Source organism: Cucurbita pepo, chromosome LG19 (assembly GCF_002806865.2).
Source record: "Cucurbita pepo subsp. pepo cultivar mu-cu-16 chromosome LG19, ASM280686v2, whole genome shotgun sequence".
NCBI classification, from domain to species: domain Eukaryota; kingdom Viridiplantae; phylum Streptophyta; class Magnoliopsida; order Cucurbitales; family Cucurbitaceae; genus Cucurbita; species Cucurbita pepo.
In genome coordinates this window covers 447,632-464,377 of record NC_036656.1, presented here as the reverse complement: position 1 = coordinate 464,377, position 16,746 = coordinate 447,632, and the positions used below count along the sequence as shown (strand labels likewise).

The following is a 16,746-nucleotide window of genomic DNA, read 5'->3' as shown; positions in this document are numbered from 1 at the left end:
AATTTGGAAATTAAAACTTTATGTTTGGTTTATTATTATTATTATTATTATTATTATTATATTAATTTAATACTATTGTATGTTAAGAATGAAAAATAGAAATAGAATTCAGATCGAAAGTATGTTTTCATTTATATTCATAAACTTTAGATACAAGCTACCAATAAATACTTACCAATAAAAAAAATATAAATTAATTAAATATTAAAAATAAAATAAAATATACTATAAATAAAATCATAAAAGAAAAAATATTAAAATATAATATCTAAAATATATTTCATAACTAAATATATTCTGCAAATATTATATCTCATCTTGATACAAAATTAATGTTCGATAATGGTTTTTTATTTTTTTAAAATACTACATAAATTCTAACCAAATTTAAAAAGTATATATATATATATATATATATATATATATATATATATATATATATATACCATCTCGAGAAATTAAATTGTAAAAAAGAAATTAAATTGGATTTTTTAGTCGGCAAGGAAATGATTAAACGACAAAGATTTTAGTTTAATAAATAACATCATAGCACACAACAGCCGTAGAATATTAATTAAATACGATAATATAATATAATATTATATTATATGATTTAATTAGTATTAAATAATTAAATCATTATTGAATTAAATAATTGTTCTACCACCGCCTAAGAAATATCTTGCCAGCTCTTCGAGTTTTGTGCCACGTTTTGTTTCTTTCCACTCTTTTCTAAAAATTAACCCTTTTTTCTTAATTGATGAACTTGATAGGTCAACCTCCCCTTGGAATTTGGTTCGGGTCGATACGGGTAACCGATGACTATCTTTAATGGCACGAACCCTTTTACGTAATCAAAACTAAAATCGCTAATTTCGTCGAACAAGAGTATCCCTTACAGATATACTATGTTTTGAATGTAGGACGAGACCTATTACTCTACAAAAGTTCTTAAAGACTTCTTGCTTCAGCTTTCCCGCTTATTTATTGCAGATAATGTTTTGAATGTTAAACAAGAATTATTATTATACAAAAAAAAAAAAAAAAAAAAAATTTAAAACTTCTTCCTTTCGCTTTCCTGTTTCTTAATGTTAGATGAAAGTCCCACATCGACTAATTTAGATAATGATCATGAGTTTATAATCAATGAATACTCTTTTTATTAGTGTGAGGTATTATGGTTAGAGTAAAGAATATCATACTATTGGTCTGAGGTTTTTTTTTTTTTTATTTTTATTTTATTACTTAAAATTAGATGACGTCAGATTTGAACCGCCATAGTTGACGATATTGATATTTGGAATTTTAATTTTAATTTTTTTTTTTTTTTGGTATAATTGTGAAGTTCATGTATAATTTTAAATGTGTAGTAGACATAGTGATAAAAGTATTTTACATTTTTTAATAATTAGAATTAATTCCATTCAAAAAAATTCATGATTAGTGCAATGGTCAATTAATGAAAAGTTATTAATATTTGATTAATAATAAGATTATTATTAAATTAAATAAATAAATAAAAAGCTAAAGTAGCTAAACACATAGTGTGAGTTGTAACAAAAGCAAATAATAACTTTTAAGATATGTTTTTAGAATATTATTTAAATATTAAAGTGGGAATTTAAATAACTAAACTATAGTTAGATACGAGCCTACACAGGTTGAGTTGAGTTGACATATTATTTTTTAATTATTTTTTAAAAAATATTTATCTACCATACATATTATATTAATAACTAAATTTTTGTAAAATTCGAATATCAAATATTTATAAATCGCAATAAATATAAAAGTAATTTTTACGAAATAAACTAATTATCGAAAAATAATAAAAAAAAAAAAGTAATTTTTAATTTTTTTCCCAAAGAGAAATAAAGGATTATCCTATAAAAATATATTTATCTCCAAACAGTTATAAAAGACACTTCAAAGTGGCCCTTGACTCTTCGATTTCCCATGTGCCGCATCTCATACCCTCCCTTTTAATTTTTTTTATAAAAAACATTTTCCAATCATTTAATATTTACTCGTATCGATATATATTAATATTTACTCAACTCAACTTAACTCATGTACCCTCTTTCGGCTTTCGGGCTTCCTCTTAAAGTTTGAAGAACTTAGGTTTCCATATTCTTATAATTCGTGGTTCATTCTCTTCTCCAACTGATGTGGGATATTGCACATTTCGAAGTGAGTTGGACATCTGATTATGGACCTATAAGATAAGAGAAAGTCGCACGACTAGAGTTTTCCTTATCGAGTCCGCACATGTTTCTTTATGAATTTGGCACTGAACCTATAAGATAAGAGAAAGTCGCGCAACCAAAGTTCTCCCTACTGAATCCACACATTCTTCGACCCGACACAAGAAGCTGAAGTAGCTCGAGATTGCGAGCACGTAAGATTTTTTCCCGACAATATCATACACTTGGTATCAATCTTCTAGGGACAAAACTAAAAAATGGAAGGGTATCAACGATCAGAAGTGGTTTAAGGCCCTCAACTAATAAAGGAAACGCAAATTTCCACGTGTCGTGATCTGGTGCGTCTGGCAGAGGAACTTGCTCGACCTCTCACCCTATAAATACCGACTTCTTCTTCTTCCCCAACTCACTCGATCGTGTTTTCTGTGTGAGAACAACTTCATTTACAAGAGCGCGTTACGTGCTTCTTGTTCGTTTGTTTTGGATTTTTTTTTTTCCATTTTCCATTGTTTCTTCTTCCTCTCTTACAAGCATTCCTTTCAGAGGAACGCTCTTTTCTTGTTCTTGTTCTTCTTCTGTTTCCGGCGAGGAGACTTGACGCAGCTTCCTAAGGGCTAATCGGTGAGTTATTGAGTTTTTCTGCTGGAGGTTTTGGTTGTGACTTTTTGTTTTTTTTTTTTCCTCTTTTTCGAGTTTGTGCGTCTCTGTGGCGTTGATTGGGGACAATACTCGGAACTTAGTTGGCGTTTTTGTGAAGAATTTCGTAGTTTACACTCTGTTGAGGTTTTGAGGGATTTGATAATTTCTGGACGTGATTTTTTTGGAGATTTTGTTTCTGTGAAGTAACGTTTCTGTTCTGAGTTCATGTACATCCGAATCGAGCTTCAGGCGGCCGGAGTTATGAGTTTGAACTCTACGCGATGATTCTGTTATTGGATCTTGTCTCAGATCTTACCTCTCTTTGTGACTCTTGAGCGTTTTCCCCTAATTCCTTGCGGTCGCGACGAGTTTTGGACTTTAATCTGATTATTCATGGACTGAACCGAACAAGTTAGAATTGAACAGGAAGGAATTTGAGGTTTTAATGGCGGTGATATTAATTTCAAATCTAGCATAAAAATAATTCAAAAGAAGAACTCAGTTATAATTTGGTCTGAAATCGATGAGTTGGAGAGATTCAATCTCCTATGAGGTTCAATCTTCTTTGATTCTCTTTCGCGTCACTTCCTGCCAAAGGTGAATTTTATTGTTTTTCTCCACAATCAATTGCTTGTTTGAACGAATATCTCGTTTTTTCTTTTTTTGTTTTTCTTTTCTTCCCGCCCGGGGAACTTGAGAAAGCAAGCCTTTAGTCGGTTTCCCTTTACACGGCGGTGAAGAGAAAACATGAAAACCGTGTCTTATTTGTCGTCCGTTTTTCTTCTTCTTCTTTTTGACCTTTTTTCTCTCATGGATTCCTTTCATTTATATTCTTTTTGCCTCCTTAGACCATCTTATGTCAAATATAATATACCCTTATATTCTTTAATCTTTCAACTAATTAAGGATTATTTATCCTCCGCCGTTGATATAACCAAGTGGGAATCCAGCTTGATTCGACAGAAGGGAGAAGATGCTAAATTAAACCCAAAACTCTCAGTCAGTCTTGAACTGAATCCGATGTCTTTGTTTCCTGCAATCTGTAGTCTTCTTAATTTCCCTCGCCTCCGGCTAGGTCCTCGTCTCGGAGATGCTAAGGGCAGCTTCGTTATTGCAATTGAGGTGGATTTCTGCTCCCCCATGGGAGTCTTATGCCTCTCTTCGTCCGACAATCATAGGATTTCGCCGTAATCGTAGAAACTTTGGTTTTCTTCTAAATTTCAAACCCTTAGGTTGGTGTTAGCGATGTCCAAGGAAGATTGCATCGTGTTCTTCTCTTCCGATTTTGTTTCTGATAGTTCTTAATTTATTTTGGGTATTTTTGTGTTTCTAGGTCGCTGATTTCAACTTGGTTCTATTTTATTTTCATGATTTCTGATTGGCTGGTGATGGTTTTTCTATTGTAATCTCGTGCAGAATCTGTTGGGTGCTCAACAATGACGATCACCCCGAAGATTTCCGTTAACGATGGCAACTTGGTGGTTCACGGAAAGACCATACTGACTGGAGTGCCTGACAACATTGTGCTGACCCCAGGATCAGGCCCTGGACTTGTTGCTGGTGCATTCATTGGTGCCACTGCCTCACACAGTAAAAGTCTGCACGTTTTCCCCATCGGTGTCTTAGAGTAAGTACACAAACCCCTTAATGGTTCTTCCAAGTTTACAGATGAACTTAGACTCAACAATCAATGGCTATAATTTCAGTTTACTGTACTGTATAGAAGCTAGTGAATGTTTAGTGATTGGATTCTCTTTGATTCCTTAGCTGGGTAGATTTTAGCTAATATGATTTGAGTATTGGATTTGGAAGAACAAGAAAATAGTAATGGTACGAAATATGAATCGTTCTGATTTATTTCAACCTCATAACAGGGGTCAGCGCTTCCTGTGTTGTTTCCGTTTCAAGTTATGGTGGATGACTCAGAGAATGGGAACGTCTGGGAAAGACATCCCTTTTGAGACCCAGTTCCTGCTCATGGAGAGCAAGGGTGTTGATGGGGAGGATCCTGATAATTCTTCAACCATCTACACTGTCTTCCTTCCTCTCCTTGAAGGCCAGTTCCGTGCTGCGCTGCAGGGCAATGACAAGAACGAGATGGAGATTTGCCTCGAGAGTGGTGAGTAGATCATGATCACCAGACAATTAATCTGCTGTAGGAGACACACACACCCTGCTGTCCTATTTATTTAGTTCCATCCTGGTGGTCGGTAGTGAAGAAGATATAACATTCTGTTGGGTGGAGCTGTGATTAATGAGAGCCAACCTTGCTGGAGAAATCATTTAATTATCATCAATGAATGAATCGAATTAATGGAGTTTTATAGCTCTTGGAGGAGAATATAGGAAGGATCAAGTTCCAAAGAAACGAAACGACTTGTTTTTGTTGGTGTTTGAATTGGTTTTGCAGGAGATAATACTGTTGAGACCAACCAAGGACTCTCTCTGGTCTATATGCATGCTGGGACAAATCCCTTTGAAGTTATCAATCAAGCAGTGAAGTAAGTTTCCAAATGAAGTTTCACGTTTTTTTCCTTTTTTTCATACACATATAATGCTAACCAAACTTCATAACGATTACAGGGCTGTTGAAAATCATATGCAAACATTTCTACACAGAGAGAAGAAGAAGGTCGAGAAATCTTCGTTTTGGCGTTTTGGCATATATAATTTTAACTAAGCTTCTTCTCTGTTTTAAGAGTCTCAACTCTGTTGTATTGTCTTTTCGCAGTTACCTTCCTTCCTCGACTGGTTTGGTTGGTGTACTTGGGATGCCTTTTACACCGATGTCACTGCTGAGGGTGTTGACGAGGGTCTCAGAAGGTAATAGAAATTGTTGTTGAGAAGTGGAAATCTGGTTGTTGCGTCTTGTAATGTTTCATAAAATTAAATTGTTAAATTGTGGTGTGTTGCAGCCTATCAGGCGGAGGGGCACCTCCAAAATTCTTAATCATAGATGATGGTTGGCAACAGATAGAGAGCAAACCAAAGGATGCTACTGATTGTGTTGTACAAGAAGGAGCACAGTAAGACATTTGCCTCTTTTTAACTCTCTGTCTCATCTCCTTTTATATTAGACTTTTGTGGATATGCTCATCTGCTGTTAGAAAGCTGCTTATTATTGCTATCGCCTTAGCAGCTTTCGAGCTTATTATTTGGAACCCTTTTTATGGAATCAAAACTAAAACCACTAGGTCAATCGACTGATAGTGTCCGTCACAGAAGTACTACAATTTGAATGCAGGATGAGAACTGTTATTATACAGAAGTTATTTTGAGAGCTTCTTGCTTTAATCATCTCAATAGCTTTCGATCTGCTTACTTAAGAACTGAAGTTCAAATCGTACGATCTTATTATAGGTTTGCGAGTAGGCTGTCTGGAATAAAAGAGAACCAAAAGTTTCAGAAAAATGGGAAAAACAATGTACAGGTCCCTGGCCTGAAGGTGGTTGTTGATGATGCCAAGCAACAACACAATGTGAAGTAAGTGTTCGATGCTGTGATATCTCATTTTTTTCCCCATGCCATAGCTTTTTACGTTGCGCCACGAACGTTAGTTTCTGATTCATGTCATCTCTAATGCAGATTTGTGTATGCTTGGCATGCTTTAGCTGGTTATTGGGGTGGAGTGAAACCAGCAGGTCCAGGCATGGAGCACTACGAGTCTGCTTTGGCATACCCGGTCCAGTCACCGGGTATGTTGGGCAACCAACCAGACATAGTTGTAGACAGTCTGGCTGTTCACGGCATTGGCCTTGTGCATCCAAAAAAAGTCTTTAATTTCTATAATGAGCTTCATTCCTACTTGGCTTCATGTGGAGTGGATGGTGTCAAGGTTGATGTGCAAAACATTATCGAGACCCTCGGTGCTGGCTATGGTGGCAGGGTTCAACTCACTCGTAGCTACCATCAGGCCCTCGAAGCTTCTATTGCTCGAAACTTTACCGACAATGGATGTATTTCCTGTATGTGCCACAACACTGATGGTCTCTACAGTGCCAAACAGACTGCGGTTGTGAGAGCTTCTGATGACTATTACCCTCACGATCCTGCCTCCCACACCATTCATATTTCCTCTGTGGCTTACAATTCTCTTTTCCTTGGAGAATTCATGCAGCCTGACTGGGATATGTTCCATGTAAGAAACGTTCTGCACCCGTATCAGTCATCACGACGCCTTTAACCTGTAATAGTTACACTGATGTGTACATCTCTGCTTTGTTTTTCAGAGTTTACATCCTACAGCTGAGTATCACGGAGCTGCTCGTGCGATTGGTGGAGGTGCAATCTATGTCAGGTAACTTATGTCCATGGCATATTTGTTAGCTTTGAATTTCAAGTATTATAGTAAGAGATGGTCTAATCTTGTGCAACTTATCACAGTGACAAGCCAGGCAACCACAACTTTGAGCTGTTGAGGAAGCTAGTTCTTCCCGACGGATCAGTTCTTCGTGCCCAGTTACCTGGACGACCAACAAGTGATTCTCTGTTCAACGATCCAGCTCGAGATGGAACCAGGTTTGCTGCTTTTTCACTTTCTTCCTACTGTCTATCAACCTCTCATTAGAGACAACTATTGATAATCAGTTGTGTTTACCTCCCTTTTGCAGTCTGCTCAAAATTTGGAATATGAACAAGTGCTCCGGTGTTGTTGGAGTATTCAATTGCCAAGGAGCTGGCTGGTGCAGGATCACAAAGAAGACTCGCGTTCACGACGAGTCTCCTGGTACCCTCACCGCCTCTGTCCGTGCAGCCGATGTCGATGCTATTTTGCAAATTGCTGGTGCCGATTGGAAGGGAGATACTATCGTTTACGCCTATCGATCAGGGGAGGTAATTCGATTGCCAAAAGGCGCCTCAGTTCCAGTTACACTCAAAGTATTGGAATATGATCTTTTCCATATTTCCCCTCTAAAGGTGCGCAACTCTTTTCCCCTCTGCTTCTTTATTTTTCAACTCATTTGTGATTCATCAAAGTGATCTTGATTTTTCAGGACATCACCTCGAACATCTCTTTCGCGCCCATTGGCCTGCTCGACATGTTCAACACTGGTGGTGCTATTGAGCAAGTCGATGTCCAATTGGTCGAACCAACGCCCGAGTTCAATGGTAAAGTTGCCTTCGAGCTGACAGGTTCTCTCCCCAACGATCGACGCCCGACAGCTACAATTACTCTAAAAGCCCGAGGATGTGGAAGGTTCGGCATATACTCATCTCAACGACCTTTGAAATGTAGTGTAGACAAGGCCAATACTGACTTTGCCTACGATGAGGCAACAGGGTTAGTCACATTTGCGCTCCCTATCCCGACAGTAGAGATGTATAGATGGAGCATTGAAATTCAGGTTTAAGCATGAACGTTGTATGCTTAATTTGCATAGATTACATGTTGCCATATCATTTAATGGCATAGAGAGAAAGAGAGAGTAGAGAGAGGAGGAAATTGGGCTGAGTGTATGTCAATGTAGTGATATATTATCATCATATATTATATATGATGTAATGATTGAAGGGTGTAATGTGTCGAGTGTATTTTCATTATTGTAATAATAATAATTATTGCTCGTTCGCCTTTTATGTTATGGTTCCAGCTAAATTGAAATCGACGATATAGTTGGTCAACTAGTATCGCAGAAAATCTGATCTTAGAAACGTTTATAGTAGTTTTTATGAAAGGTAAAGTTGGTCAACTAGACTAACTAATTGGTGGCTTTCGTGAAGGACCTGATGGACATGGAGGTGCAAGAAACTATGATAATAGAAATGGTGCAAATTATGAAAGGTAAGTTAGAAAACTTTTCTTTATCTCGAGGAAAAGGAGACATAAGAGGAAAATATTTTAGTAGAAACTGCGAGTCGTCGAGATAATATTCTCACCTTCAATGTTTTAGCCGTAAAATTTATTATCACTTCAATCAAATTGTTCGACTTCTACAATTGATAATTTTGCCATAATGAATTAAAAGGAGAAAACCGATGGTCGCATTTCAATTAACGAATTATATATATATATATATATATATATATATATATATATATATTAAATTACTAATAGTAATTAAAATGAATGTCATAAATATTGGAAGGTTATAAATAGTAAAATTGAAAATATCTAATTCCATAAAAAAGTATATAATTCAATAATAATTGAGCAATTACCAACAACTAAATAAATTTTGAATTTGAATAATGATATATAAATATATATATTTGTAATAGCTATTTCCAACTCATGACCGACACTAACTGACAAATATCAAATTATTCACATGCTATTTTGTCTTTTTATTTTTATATTTTTTTAAGATTTCCCTTTCTTTTTCCAAATTTCTCTCTCCAGTTGGTGACCAAAAACCACCAATCAATCTCCACATCCCAACTCACGAAGTGGTTCCCACGCGCGCCGCCTCACGATTACAATGCCAGTGGCATTTACGTAATTTTGACAAAACGAACGATCGGGCGTTCAGAAACGCGAGTACCTAATTTAATCTTCGCAACCGCGTTGTTGATTTTTGATGTTCATGTCGTGTCGGTCACAGCTCTTTATAGGTTCTTGTCCATTTTTCTGAACTCTGCTACAAAGCAACCATTCATGTTCTTCCACGTCATCGTTTACATTGTCAAAAAAAATTTCATGCCACGTGGCAGCACCGTTAAAAAAAATTATCTCTACCCATTGGTGACCCGAACAACCCGAACATGTTTCACAACTCTTTTCAATTAGGTTTAGTTGGTGATTCAAACTATCCAAATATTAATAATGGCGAAGATATGATAATTAAGAAAAACTTAAAAAAAAATTAAAAAATATTTAAAAAAATAGAGAAAAAAAAATTATATATATATTTTATAAAANTTCCAGCTAAATTGAAATCGACGATATAGTTGGTCAACTAGTATCGCAGAAAATCTGATCTTAGAAACGTTTATAGTAGTTTTTATGAAAGGTAAAGTTGGTCAACTAGACTAACTAATTGGTGGCTTTCGTGAAGGACCTGATGGACATGGAGGTGCAAGAAACTATGATAATAGAAATGGTGCAAATTATGAAAGGTAAGTTAGAAAACTTTTCTTTATCTCGAGGAAAAGGAGACATAAGAGGAAAATATTTTAGTAGAAACTGCGAGTCGTCGAGATAATATTCTCACCTTCAATGTTTTAGCCGTAAAATTTATTATCACTTCAATCAAATTGTTCGACTTCTACAATTGATAATTTTGCCATAATGAATTAAAAGGAGAAAACCGATGGTCGCATTTCAATTAACGAATTATATATATATATATATATATATATATATATATATATATATTAAATTACTAATAGTAATTAAAATGAATGTCATAAATATTGGAAGGTTATAAATAGTAAAATTGAAAATATCTAATTCCATAAAAAAGTATATAATTCAATAATAATTGAGCAATTACCAACAACTAAATAAATTTTGAATTTGAATAATGATATATAAATATATATATTTGTAATAGCTATTTCCAACTCATGACCGACACTAACTGACAAATATCAAATTATTCACATGCTATTTTGTCTTTTTATTTTTATATTTTTTTAAGATTTCCCTTTCTTTTTCCAAATTTCTCTCTCCAGTTGGTGACCAAAAACCACCAATCAATCTCCACATCCCAACTCACGAAGTGGTTCCCACGCGCGCCGCCTCACGATTACAATGCCAGTGGCATTTACGTAATTTTGACAAAACGAACGATCGGGCGTTCAGAAACGCGAGTACCTAATTTAATCTTCGCAACCGCGTTGTTGATTTTTGATGTTCATGTCGTGTCGGTCACAGCTCTTTATAGGTTCTTGTCCATTTTTCTGAACTCTGCTACAAAGCAACCATTCATGTTCTTCCACGTCATCGTTTACATTGTCAAAAAAAATTTCATGCCACGTGGCAGCACCGTTAAAAAAAATTATCTCTACCCATTGGTGACCCGAACAACCCGAACATGTTTCACAACTCTTTTCAATTAGGTTTAGTTGGTGATTCAAACTATCCAAATATTAATAATGGCGAAGATATGATAATTAAGAAAAACTTAAAAAAAAATTAAAAAATATTTAAAAAAATAGAGAAAAAAAAATTATATATATATTTTATAAAAATCTACGAAAAAAATCCAAATATACTTCAAAAAAAAAAAAAACATTTAAATTTTAGTATAATTTATCCAAAAAAATAAAAAATAATAATTAATTTTGAAGTTCATCTTGGAGCGAAGAGTGTAAAAGTGTAAAAGCTCCAATCGAAATCAGAGATTCAGATGGAGAGAAAATTTCAGTGGAAAAAAGTAAAAGAAGGAAAGAAAAATTCACCAAGAAGACGAAGCATGGATTGGATCCGTGTTGTCGGTGGCTTTTCCTGAAATCTCTGCCCCTTAAATTCCCTTCCATCTTCTTCTTCCATCGCTTTCTTCTTCACACATCTCACCATTTCACTTTGCTCTCTCACAACTCAAGATCTTAGTTTCCATGGAGTAAACGAGAGTTGTTCCTTTCACTTCTGCTTGTTTTACTTAAGATCGAGCAGGATCTTCGAGTGGACCAGCTGCCATGGAGGTCGACGCTAATTCAGGGGTAATTACATTGTTTTCTCATCTTGTAGATTTGTTAAATCCGTTCTGTTTCCAGCGGTGTTTGTGATTTGGTTTTCGTTTCGGTCTTTAGAAATCGTCGAAACAGATTGGGAGTGGTCAGGTTTGTCAGATCTGTAGCGATTCCGTCGGCACCACGGCCGATGGCGAGCCGTTTGTTGCGTGTGATGTTTGTGCATTTCCGGTTTGCCGTCCTTGTTACGAGTACGAGAGAAAAGATGGGAATCAGTCTTGCCCTCAGTGCAAGACCAAATACAAGTGGCATAAAGGTTTTGATTCGATTCTATTAACTATTTTTAGTTAGATTTGTGTAGTTCTTGAACAATATACATCGATGGTAATGAGATCGGTTTAATCTTGGCGTTTAGGAAGTCCTCCGGTTAATGGAGAAGCAGTGGAAGATGGGGATGGTACTGGAGTGACAGGGGCTCAAGAAAGGCACCATAAGTTACCTGAGCGCACTCTTAGCTGGGATACCAACTATGATAAGGAGGGATCCTTTAATCATATTCCTTTGCTTACCACTGGACGATCTGTAAGTGGATCTAGAAGCTTATTTTGTTTGATTCAATTTTGTTTGTTTTTTATGAACTTGGAGCTGAATTGGGCGGTTTTAATGGTGTTTAATAAGGTTTCTGGAGAACTATCAGCTGCATCTCCCGAGCGGCTCTCCATGGCGTCTCCTGAAAGTGGGAGCAGGGGTAAGTTCATACATTCAGTGTCTCGTGTGATAGAATTAAGGGGTTAAGCGATTTTATGTTGAAATGTTTTTATGATATTTGGCAGCTAACTATAGAATCATGGATCAATCGAGAGATTCGGGATCGGCTAGGTTTGGCAATGTGGCTTGGAAAGAGAGAATTGATAGTTGGAAGGTGAAGCAGGACAAGAGTGTGCCGCCAATGAGTGTTAGTCATGCACCTTCTGAAGGTCGGGGTGGTGCAGATTTCGATGCCAGCACTGATGTCATGATCGATGATTCTTTACTGTAAGTGCTTCACTTAGTCTCGTGTTGAATATATTTTAGCCATTTCATAACTTATCTATTGTCAAGAACTTTGTAGAACAAAATGATTTTGTGAACTAAACCAGAAAAACCATGTTTTAAACTGTCATATTGCTTTCATGAAAGTTCCTGTTTACGTTCTATGTATCTCAAAGTTTCAACATAGCGAATGGACGTTCTGTTTTCGACTAAGGTAGCAGTAATCTCTGTTAATTTGAGTGATTTTCTAAATAAACAGAAGACATGCCTTTTGCTACTTGTCTAAATTTTATATTACACAAAGTGAAAATTTCTTGATCAGTAGCCTCTAGCCAAAGTCATTGGAATTCACCTAATCAACCTTTAAATGATACGGTCGTCTTTCTTTCTAACCGCTTTTCTCATTTGTTGGCATTGCAGAAACGATGAAGCCCGTCAGCCTCTTTCGAGGAAGGTTTCTATTCCGTCCTCTAGGATTAACCCTTATAGGATGGTCATAGTTCTGCGACTTGTAATTCTTTGCATCTTCTTGCACTACCGGATTACAAATCCAGTTCCGAATGCCTTTGCTCTGTGGTTAATATCAGTGATTTGTGAAATATGGTTTGCTGTATCTTGGATTTTGGATCAGTTCCCCAAATGGCTTCCAGTCAATCGCGAGACATATCTTGATCGACTTGCTCTACGGTAGCGTTTTAGCTTTCATTATGAGCAATTTTCATCTTAGAAGTTTGTCTTACCGTAAAATTTTTAATTTCGAATATTTACGGTTTGCAGATATGATCGTGAAGGAGAGCCATCCCAGTTGGCTGCTGTTGACATATTTGTCAGTACTGTCGACCCTCTGAAAGAGCCTCCCCTTGTCACAGCTAATACGGTCCTATCAATTCTCGCTGTGGACTATCCAGTCGATAAAGTTTCTTGCTATGTATCAGATGATGGAGCTGCTATGTTAACATTTGAAGCATTGTCTGAAACGTCAGAGTTTGCAAGAAAATGGGTTCCTTTCTGCAAGAAATACAGCATTGAGCCACGAGCACCAGAGTGGTATTTTGCTCAGAAGATCGATTACTTAAAGGACAAGGTTCACCCATCGTTTGTGAAGGAGCGGCGAGCAATGAAGGTGATAGCTCCGCATTATTACTCGTCGTTTTCTTTATAATTCCTTTATCATCTCCATATTTGACTGTGCTTTTGTATTGCAGAGAGAATATGAGGAGTTTAAAATTCGTGTCAATGGACTTGTTGCTAAGGCACAGAAAGTTCCTGATGAAGGGTGGGTCATGCAAGATGGTACACCATGGCCTGGAAACAACACTAGAGATCATCCAGGAATGATTCAGGTCTGTACATCAGGATTTTGAAATAAAACTGCTTGTCTCAATGCTCGTTGTTCTTCATTGTCGTGCTCGATTTTGTTGCCTCATTTTGCTTTCTTTATAAATTTGCAGGTTTTCTTAGGGCACAGTGGAGGACTTGATACTGAGGGTAATGAGCTTCCTCGTTTAGTTTATGTTTCTCGTGAGAAGCGTCCTGGTTTCCAACATCACAAAAAGGCTGGTGCTATGAATGCACTTGTGAGTAGATGGTCTTAGAAAATTTCTCAAGTTCTTTAGACTTTTTTATATTTCTTTGAACGATTGAACGCCTCTATGCAGGTTCGTGTTTCTGCTGTTCTTACCAATGGGCCTTTCTTGTTAAATCTTGATTGTGATCACTACATAAACAACAGTAAAGCGTTACGGGAAGCTATGTGCTTTATGATGGATCCTAATCTTGGAAAATCAGTGTGCTACGTTCAGTTTCCTCAGAGGTTTGATGGGATTGATAGAAACGATCGATACGCCAATCGTAACACTGTTTTCTTTGATGTAAGTTCAGTGGCATTGTAAGCTTTCATTTCCTTGTGTCCTTTCTGGTCTCCTCTTTTTAATTTTCCGAAAATTATATGGTTTATAGATCAATCTTCGAGGCTTGGATGGCATCCAAGGTCCGGTTTATGTGGGAACGGGATGTGTCTTCAATCGAACTGCATTGTACGGCTATGAACCCCCCCTCAAGCCTAAGCACAAAAAACCCGGGGTCTTCTCCAGTTGCTTTGGGAAATCAAAAAAGAAAAGTTCTAAATCAAAAAGGAAGGATTCTGATAAAAAGCAATCAAATAAAAACGTTGATCCGACTGTGCCAATATTCAACCTCGAGGATATCGAGGAAGGTGTCGAAGGTAAAGTTTTCATCTATATGTTGTTCATTTATATGCTTTAGCAGTATCTTGAAATGGGGTGTTAATTTTCATACGTCATTCGATGCAGGTGCTGGATTTGACGATGAGAAGTCGCTACTAATGTCACAAATGAGCCTGGAGAAGAGGTTTGGTCAATCAGCTGTATTTGTTGCTTCCACACTGATGGAGAACGGTGGCGTGCCGCAGTCTGCCACCCCGGAATCTCTTCTTAAGGAAGCAATTCACGTCATCAGTTGCGGATACGAGGATAAAACAGACTGGGGAAGTGAAGTATGAATCTATCTCTCTCTAAGGCAAACTTAAGCATAAGAATTTTCAGTTACTAAGAGATGTTTAACATTTCATGATGCAGATTGGATGGATCTATGGTTCTGTCACAGAAGATATTTTGACAGGGTTCAAGATGCACGCCCGTGGTTGGAGATCGATCTATTGCATACCTGACCGTCCTGCATTTAAAGGTTCTGCTCCTATTAATCTTTCCGATCGTCTAAACCAAGTGCTTCGATGGGCGTTAGGTTCGGTTGAAATTCTTTTCAGTCGGCATTGCCCGATGTGGTACGGTTATAGTGGACGCCTGAAATGGCTCGAGAGATTTGCTTATGTTAACACCACCATTTACCCAATTACATCCATTCCTCTCCTTGCCTATTGTACCTTGCCTGCAATATGTCTGCTCACCGGAAAGTTCATCATTCCTCAGGTAAAAATGATTACATTTAGTTTAACAAAATCATGCTACAAACATATTATCGTCTTGATTTCTTTCGCTCGGGTATCACTGAATCATATATTGTTCGTGTTGTTTCATTACAGATTAGTAATCTTGCCAGTATTTGGTTCATTTCTCTCTTTCTTTCTATCTTTGCCACTGGTATTCTGGAAATGAGATGGAGTGGCGTCGGAATCGATGAATGGTGGAGAAACGAGCAGTTTTGGGTTATCGGAGGTGTGTCGGCCCATTTGTTTGCCGTGTTCCAAGGTCTGCTTAAAGTTCTTGCTGGAATTGATACGAACTTCACGGTTACTTCGAAAGCATCCGACGAAGATGGAGATTTTGCTGAGCTCTACATGTTCAAATGGACCACTCTTCTCATTCCCCCAACTACTCTCCTCATTATCAACATAGTTGGAGTTGTTGCTGGAATTTCTTACGCCATTAACAGTGGCTATCAATCTTGGGGTCCCCTTTTCGGCAAGCTGTTCTTCGCTTTCTGGGTGATTATCCATCTGTATCCCTTCCTCAAGGGTCTGATGGGTCGCCAGAACCGAACTCCAACGATCGTGGTTGTATGGTCCATCCTCCTTGCCTCAATCTTCTCCCTTTTATGGGTTCGGATTGATCCCTTCACAACCCGAGTAACTGGCCCCGACGTCGAACAGTGTGGAATCAACTGCTAAAGGGAATACATTTATACATATGAATGAAGATAGAACAACAGTAGTCTCAAACAAAAACTTGATCCAGATCATGCGGCTTCTCTTCTGTTTTCATCCCCTGAACTGGAATCTCAAGGCTCATAAAGGTACAAATCTAGCTTTTATCTATCCACAACAGAATTTAAATTAATTTATTTGGTGCTGTGTTTCTGAGTTTGAAGTTATGGAAGAGATTCATTGCAGAAGTTGATGATGATCTTCAAATTTTTTCCCCCCTCCCACTCAGTGTTCCTTCTTGTATGTACAAATAAAAACTGATAGACACATGATGCTTATTATTTTTTCTTCTCATGTATTGAGTATAAACTATGATGTTGGTTCTTTATTTAAGGCTTCTTCACTTCATATCCATTTTTGCAATCTTGATTTCGAAAGAAATGTTAAAGAAAGTGTAAGAAAAAGCTCGAAAGTTCAAGTCGAGAGAGTTTGAATTTGGTTGCTTAATCACTTAGGTCGGGTAAGACAATCACATACAACTTATATTATGAACGTGGGATCTAAAGTCATAACTATTCTTGAGATCTACTTCATATTCGTGTAAGGTTTGATGCATAATACTTATCTACACATGATTCATGCACATGCACATGCACATGGACCCATTAAACAAGC

General features: G+C 36.9%; 2 protein-coding genes across 2 annotated transcripts; both read left to right on the top strand.

Moving 5' to 3' along the window:
* Window positions 1-2,601: 2,601 nt before the first annotated feature.
* LOC111781297 (probable galactinol--sucrose galactosyltransferase 2) lies at window positions 2,602-8,425 on the top strand. The gene is made up of 13 exons (XM_023661809.1): window positions 2,602-2,825; window positions 4,260-4,470; window positions 4,718-4,962; window positions 5,254-5,344; window positions 5,427-5,475; window positions 5,575-5,666; window positions 5,759-5,869; window positions 6,204-6,326; window positions 6,429-6,981; window positions 7,073-7,140; window positions 7,227-7,361; window positions 7,454-7,760; window positions 7,838-8,425. The coding sequence occupies exons 2-13, from the start codon at window positions 4,280-4,282 to the stop codon at window positions 8,192-8,194; spliced, it is 2,322 nt and encodes a 773-aa protein (XP_023517577.1). The 5' UTR covers window positions 2,602-2,825; window positions 4,260-4,279; the 3' UTR covers window positions 8,195-8,425.
* A 2,651-nt stretch (window positions 8,426-11,076) lies between these two features.
* On the top strand, window positions 11,077-16,479 carry LOC111781168 (cellulose synthase A catalytic subunit 3 [UDP-forming]-like). The gene is made up of 14 exons (XM_023661622.1): window positions 11,077-11,447; window positions 11,538-11,733; window positions 11,833-11,999; window positions 12,096-12,165; window positions 12,251-12,452; window positions 12,870-13,136; window positions 13,227-13,572; window positions 13,655-13,792; window positions 13,901-14,026; window positions 14,108-14,320; window positions 14,409-14,673; window positions 14,762-14,964; window positions 15,047-15,397; window positions 15,511-16,479. Exons 1-14 carry the CDS (start codon window positions 11,424-11,426, stop codon window positions 16,093-16,095), a joined length of 3,153 nt encoding a protein of 1,050 aa, XP_023517390.1. The 5' UTR covers window positions 11,077-11,423; the 3' UTR covers window positions 16,096-16,479.
* The last annotated feature ends 267 nt before the right edge of the window (window positions 16,480-16,746 follow it).

Excerpts from the sequence above, each read along its gene's own strand:
- LOC111781297 (XM_023661809.1), top strand. The coding sequence starts at position 4,280 with ATGACGATCACCCCGAAGATTTCCGTTAACGATGGCAACTTGGTGGTT. Across the intron at positions 5,667-5,758 it reads GTTGACGAGGGTCTCAGAAG|CCTATCAGGCGGAGGGGCAC; the intron begins GTAATAGAAATT and ends GGTGTGTTGCAG. Across the intron at positions 6,327-6,428 it reads AAGCAACAACACAATGTGAA|ATTTGTGTATGCTTGGCATG; the intron begins GTAAGTGTTCGA and ends TCTCTAATGCAG.
- LOC111781168 (XM_023661622.1), top strand. The coding sequence starts at position 11,424 with ATGGAGGTCGACGCTAATTCAGGG. Across the intron at positions 13,573-13,654 it reads AGGAGCGGCGAGCAATGAAG|AGAGAATATGAGGAGTTTAA; the intron begins GTGATAGCTCCG and ends TTTGTATTGCAG. Across the intron at positions 15,398-15,510 it reads GAAAGTTCATCATTCCTCAG|ATTAGTAATCTTGCCAGTAT; the intron begins GTAAAAATGATT and ends GTTTCATTACAG.